The following is a 6,240-nucleotide window of genomic DNA, read 5'->3' on the forward strand; positions in this document are numbered from 1 at the left end:
TCCATTGGTTGGTTGGTCCATTGGTTGGTTGGTCCATTGGTTGGTTGGTTCATTGGTTTGTTGGTACAAGTTCAGACCATAAAAACCTAAAAACTCAGTAAGTAGGTCATTAGGGAGGAAACAAGGAAGTCAAGAAAATTGGTGGGGAATACCAGTGTCAATTTTAATCATGGTGTGTACAAACACCAGACTTTTTTGGGCTAAACCACCAGTAAAGAGGCATTCTTCATAAAGTCCAGGAAATAAACCAACTCTTTTATAAGTCAACAAATTTGTCCAGTTAGTTTGATTTTTGTTGCATAAAGGCTTTAAACACAAGAAGCAGCCTGGAACTTTCCCTGAGCTTCAACATTGTCTCTATTTAAACCACAACTCATTGAAAAACCCTCTGAGGGAGGTTCAGAAAACTCTGCTGATGGAAAGTTTTCCCCTCACATCCAGGAGGTTTCATCAGCATCATTGCCCGACAGTGAAGGGACGAGCCGCGCCAACAGAACTCCCACACCTTCACACTTTCAGAACAACATCACACACTTTCAAGTTTGTTTGCAGCGTGGAACATCACCTCTTTACTCCCCTTTCTTGCTGCCATTTCTGCCATTTCCACCTCACCGCTGGGCTCTTTGTGCAACCACGAATCTAAGCACGACAATGTTTCCAGGAAAGATTTAGATTAAAGGCAAAGAGGTGATTCATCTTTAAATTTTTCCATGTGCTGCACGAGGCCCGTACCAACAACAACCAGAAGCCACAAACGCTCCGAGCCGCCACAGAGGACTACCTGCTTCCTCTGACACTTCTGGTCACAGGAAGCAGCGGTGCAGGCCTCACGGTCTCGTTCCGCAAAACTTTACATCTTTTCAAGAATAAGAGTTCCTGACGTGAGCTCAGCCCGCCATCCTGTAAGAGCTCCTCTAACAAAAACAAGTCAAATGTTAAAAATGTCCCATTTTATTCTGGACGGGTAAACTTCTGCACATTTAACACCTACTTTACAAGTTCAGTGATTCGATTTTACTTCCTTTTCACCTCAGATAAACTCAAACAGCGACAAAGTACTTCTCCTTTCTCTTTATCGTCTCTGTTGGATCAGGGGCAGATCTCCTTCTGCACTGAAGGGAAAGACTTTTCTTCTTTACTCTCTTTATTTCAAAAGAACAAATAGGGCAACACTCTTTAAACTCATGTTCATTCAAACTTCGAGGAGCAGTTTCCTGAAGAAGACGACAAAGATTTAAGATGTAAAAATCCTCTACAAGTAGAAAAACAAAATCTCCAGAATAACCGCGACGTTTCTAAAAGCTGACTCGGTGTTCACACTTAAACATTTTTCTGGTCATGTTTTACAATCTTCTGCAGACTTTGTGCAATTTTAGTCGTTCGTTCGGGTGATGGGTGGTACGACTTTTGTTTTTTGTAGCTTTTATATTTTTGAAAATACTTTACAAATATTTTCCCCTTAAAAATACATAAATATCTCATAGTTCCTTCAAAAACACTTTTCTCTATGTTTTGGGAAGCGTTCTCTGTTTTAGTCTTCTTATGCTACTTTAGCTTTCAGCGAGCATTTTGGTGGGTAAAACCATTTTGATATCCGAGAGGGGTGTGAATTGGGCCTGTCATGATAACAAATTTTGCTGGGCAATTAATTGTCTCAGAAATTATTGCGATAAATGATAATATTGTTTGAAATTTGACAATAATTAGTGATTATTGTCAAATTTTAGAAGAAATGTTGGTTAATTTGTTTTGCATGTAGTACCTTTTTTGACCACCGGATGGCAGTATAAGACTGTTTGAACCGAAGGATGGATAGCGAGGGAGCGAGCAGCGTGTCTAAGAAAAATAGGAGGGAGGCGCCTTGACGTGACATGGGCTGTCTCTCTTTGGTTTTCAAAATGTCAGACGCTCGGTGTGGATTGAGCTCTTTAGCATAGCATTTTTCACTCAAAGCTTTTAATAAAAAAATCAGTAAACAAGTTCTCAGCTTCTTTTTTGCAGAGAAAAACTTTTGACACGAAGGCACGGGTTTCAACCGGGAATTTTGGAGCTTTGACAAGACGGAGGTTTATTCCTGAGGTCGGCCTGCTAGCTTAGCTTGTAGCTTAGCTTCTTAGCTTAGCTGCTTTTAGTTTTAACGATCCAAAAATTGTGATTTTAGAGAGTGAATATGGATTTTAAAGAGAAAAGATAAAGGGAGGGGTCAGCGAAGATCACCGGAGTTGAGCCTTTTGTCATCCGCTGTATTCAGTAGAAAGAGAGAGACACGAAGAAATGATAAAGCCGATAAATGAAAATGAGGTCGATAATTTTCATTTATCATGCGATTAATTGATTTATTGTTTATCGCGACAGGCCTAGCGTGAAGTAAGATAGTCTGAAGTTCAGTGGAGCTGTTCTGGACTTTTACCTCTTAAAAATTGACCTTGTATTTATTTTTGATTGAGTTTTTATTTGAATGCATTTTTTTTAGGTTGTGTTAATAAACATAACCAATTCTGGCATGGCCTAAAAATCTTTTAAGTGCTTTTTAATTTAAATTTTTTTTTTGTTTTGTTAGAATCTCCAAATGTTCCCATACACTCCCATTAACTTTCCTGCCTTCTAATGTTCCTTTGGGGGAAATCAACCCTCTTGAAATCCATTATAAATGCATTTTCTGATCCCATGTTTATCATATGTTAACATGCATTACTTTCACTTATCGGTAGTTTTTACCTCTATTCCTTCATTAGATATGTGTATGTTAGCCCACTAGGTGGTGCTTTGGGGCTGTGGGGCTAGACCTTGCTGTAGGCCGTGTTCATCTCATCTGAAAAAAATAGTTTTAGTTTGGATGGATTCACATACATGCAGGTTTAAGAATCGTCCATGCCTGCCCGGAGTTGACCCCTCTGTTGGTTTGACTTAACATCGTGGGTGGATAGACCTGGCAGCCACAGCTCTGTCTACACCCGAGCTACAGATTCCTGGTCTGGTCCAGAAAAAAACAAACAAAAAAAAAAACACTCAACGGCGTTGTGCACAAGTAAAGTCTTAGAAAACCAAAAATTAAAATAAAACATCCATGGCTGACACCGGCTGATTTGTGGGAGCTTGACGGAAAACAGGTCCACGCTGCTGGCCACCAGATCTGTGGAGGATCTTCCCAAAACTCTGGACTGGAACCTTTTTAAAAATGTAAAACAATATATCAATTTGGTCACGCTTTTTCATATTTCAACTGTTTGAAAAATGGCCATAAAATAAATAAATGGTCAACGGAGTAAATGTTTTGTACCTTGCCCTGAGCCAACATTTGTTGTGAATTGATGTATAAATAAAGTGAATTGAATTAAAAAATACTGAATTGTAGAGTTTTGTAAAACCAAAGGCCCTTAAGAAACTAAAATTTTAACGTAAAAGGGTCATTTAAATGTGATATTTTAACTTCGGGCTGACATTGCTCTAATGATTAACTAGTTTATGGTGGTCAAAAATATTACTAAATAGTAACAGCAACAAGACACCATCTAGGTGACCTGACTGAACATTGTTGGATTTATACCTGGATTATTGAGCATGAACTTTGGTGTTTTGACCCACTTTGGCATGGCTGCCTTAGAGGAGTTGATGGGGGAGAGGGCGGGCCCCAGAAACCATCTTATCACCAGCAAACTGTTTTTTTTCCCACACTGGGAGTGAGCTGTTTGTGGGATTCAGTTTGGTTTGGTGGGCTCCTCAGATTGAAGAAGTCCTTCGGATGAAGGACGAAACGTCTCAGCAACACAAGAAACAGTTCAGATGACCTGACTGAACATTGTTGGATTATTAAATAGTATTTTAAGCAGTCATAGTAGTCAATTCCTCCCCACAAACATTTACTGTCATAAAGTTAAAGGATAGTTTCTGGGTTAAACAAAATGTATAAAAACATATTAACCAGCCTACATTGAGGGTGGCAGGGTATTATTTTCCACGGGCAGTGGCCACCCTGTGTCCATCTTTAGAACCACCCCTGTGGAGCAGCTCACATGCAGTCCTTCCAGATTATATTTATTCTAAACTTCCAAGACAAACATTTTGGAGACTGATCTGAGCTGTGCTGCAGTTGATGTTTCAGGCAAGAATTAACATTTATAAAACATAAATTGTGCTGCGACATGAAATCTCGTCTTTGTGTGTGAATGTTGCCCCCCCACAGAGGAAATACACAACCAACCCCACCGCCATGGCCAGAGTCATCTCCACCTGCCTCAGGGAGGAGCGGCGGATTCTGTCCAGTGCCTGCACGCAGGAACAGGTACGTCTCGCCGTCTGTGGGAACGTCCTGCCGTCGCTGCTTGTAAATCTGGGTCGTTAGCAGGAAGTGAGAGGCCTCTGCCCTGTTTCACTTTATTCCAAAGAACCAAATTTTTAAAAAAGCACTGAATCTGGAACAAAATGACTGTTAGACGCCAACTCAACCCAAATCTGGAGGATTTTATTTCGTTTGTTGCTCCTAATCTGTAGTGTGGAGAGATCCACTGTCACCAACAGCTATTTTTAGTCAAAAACAAGAGTTTCTGCTCAGCACCAAACAACCGTAAATCATAAAACATGGACAGATAAAGATCTTTCCTTGAATAAAGTCCAAATAAACAACCTTTAAAAGCTTGGAGGCTGAAAAGAACACAAGAATGTGAGGAAATCCTGAAAATTGCAGTAAACTGAGCGGATGTCTTGAACAGGGCGCTCTGGAGAAGTCTCTGCAGAGCTCGGTGGCACTTGAGAGGCAGAAGAACATGGACAACCGGGTGGGGATCATCAGAGGCAGCGTGCAGGTAACCCAAACACCTCTCAGGAACAACCTGAGCTCAGATCTTATGAAAATATTAACAAACATCTGTTTGAAGTTGATGGATCAGGTCGTGAAGTGCATCGAGGACATGCAGGACGACTTTGACTTCTGCTACAAGACCCTGCAGTCTCGAGGTGATTCAAGTTTATATTATTTCTATTTCTCTTCACATGATCCACACTTCCATGTGATCTTTTGAAGTGGTCTGGAGCAGCAGTTTTTCAAACTTTCTGCAAATCCTGCAGCAAACATTACAAAAAGAGTTTATTTGTGACTAAATGTTCTGTTTGGTCCAGAATCCACCGACAGAACGTCTGAGATGATGAAACAGGAAGTAACGCGGCTACAGGAAATGCTCAACAGGCTTGACTTTAAGAGGAAGGTTCGTATTTCCAGAAGCTCCGATAGAAAACATCTTCTGGGTGTGAGGATGAATGTGTTTTACACTTCAGGAGTCACGTGTTGCAACAGTTCTTAAAACCTTTAGACGTTGTATGAAATGTACATAAAAGCTGAATGCAGTGATTTGCAAATTTCCTCAATCTGTATTTTATTCCCAGTGGAAGACAGAAAACACACCTCGTGTTGGAACTAAGAACTATTGATGAAACAGGATCAGTTTAAATTAATGGCTGCAACACGTCTCGTTTTAGAAGTAAAGATGGGCAGAGGTTCACCAGTCTGAGTCCAAGCACAGTAAAAAAAATCAGAATAAAGTTCCTGAATGAAAGATTTAATCTCCATCATCTCCAGTTCATAATCTGACCAAAAGATTAGAAGAATGTGGAGAAATCTGAGCTCCAAGGAGGAGACTGAAGGTTGTGATCTTCAGGCCCTCAGGGGCTGCATTAAAACCAGGTCTGGTTCTGTTCTGGGCTCAGGAACACTTCCACAGATCACTGGCTGTAAACACAGTTCATCCACAGATGTTGCTTAAAGCTCTATCAGGCAAAGAAGAAGCCAGATGTGAACACCATCCAGAGCCGCTGCCGTCTTCTCTGGACCAGAGCTCATTTCAAATGGACTGAGATGAAGTCCAGAACTGTTCTGTGGTCAGACGGATTCAAACCATCCAGCATATTATCAGCTCACAGTTCACAAGCCTGCCTCGCTGATGGTATTGGTGTGCATTAGTCCCTCTGACATGAACAGCTTACACATCTGGAAAGACTCCATCAATGCAAAAAAGTATCTACATGTTATAAAACATCTGCTCCATTCAGGACTGTTGAATAGCTAGAATCCTCCATCAGACCAGAATGGGCTCCAACTGGTCTCCTCAGGTCCTCCAAAACCTCCTAAATCTGGTCTCCTCAGGTCCTCCAAAACCTCCAAAATCTGGTCTCCTCAGGTCCTCCAAAACCTCTAACATGTGGTCTCCTCAGGTCCTCCAAAACCTCCAACATGTGGTCTCCTCAGGT

General features: G+C 41.1%; 1 protein-coding gene across 1 annotated transcript in view; it reads left to right on the forward strand.

Moving 5' to 3' along the window:
- The window catches only part of stat4 (signal transducer and activator of transcription 4), a 22,710-nt gene that overhangs the window by 3,917 nt on the left and 12,553 nt on the right, over window positions 1–6,240 (forward strand). The window contains exons 3-6 of the mRNA XM_037686272.1: window positions 4,184–4,282; window positions 4,710–4,802; window positions 4,875–4,953; window positions 5,116–5,201. Coding sequence (XP_037542200.1) covers window positions 4,184–4,282; window positions 4,710–4,802; window positions 4,875–4,953; window positions 5,116–5,201 — 357 coding nt within the window. The remainder of the gene's footprint in view (window positions 1–4,183; window positions 4,283–4,709; window positions 4,803–4,874; window positions 4,954–5,115; window positions 5,202–6,240) is intronic.

Source organism: Nematolebias whitei, chromosome 13 (assembly GCF_014905685.2).
Source record: "Nematolebias whitei isolate Nwh7 chromosome 13, NemWhi1, whole genome shotgun sequence".
Taxonomy (NCBI): Eukaryota; Metazoa; Chordata; class Actinopteri; order Cyprinodontiformes; family Rivulidae; genus Nematolebias; species Nematolebias whitei.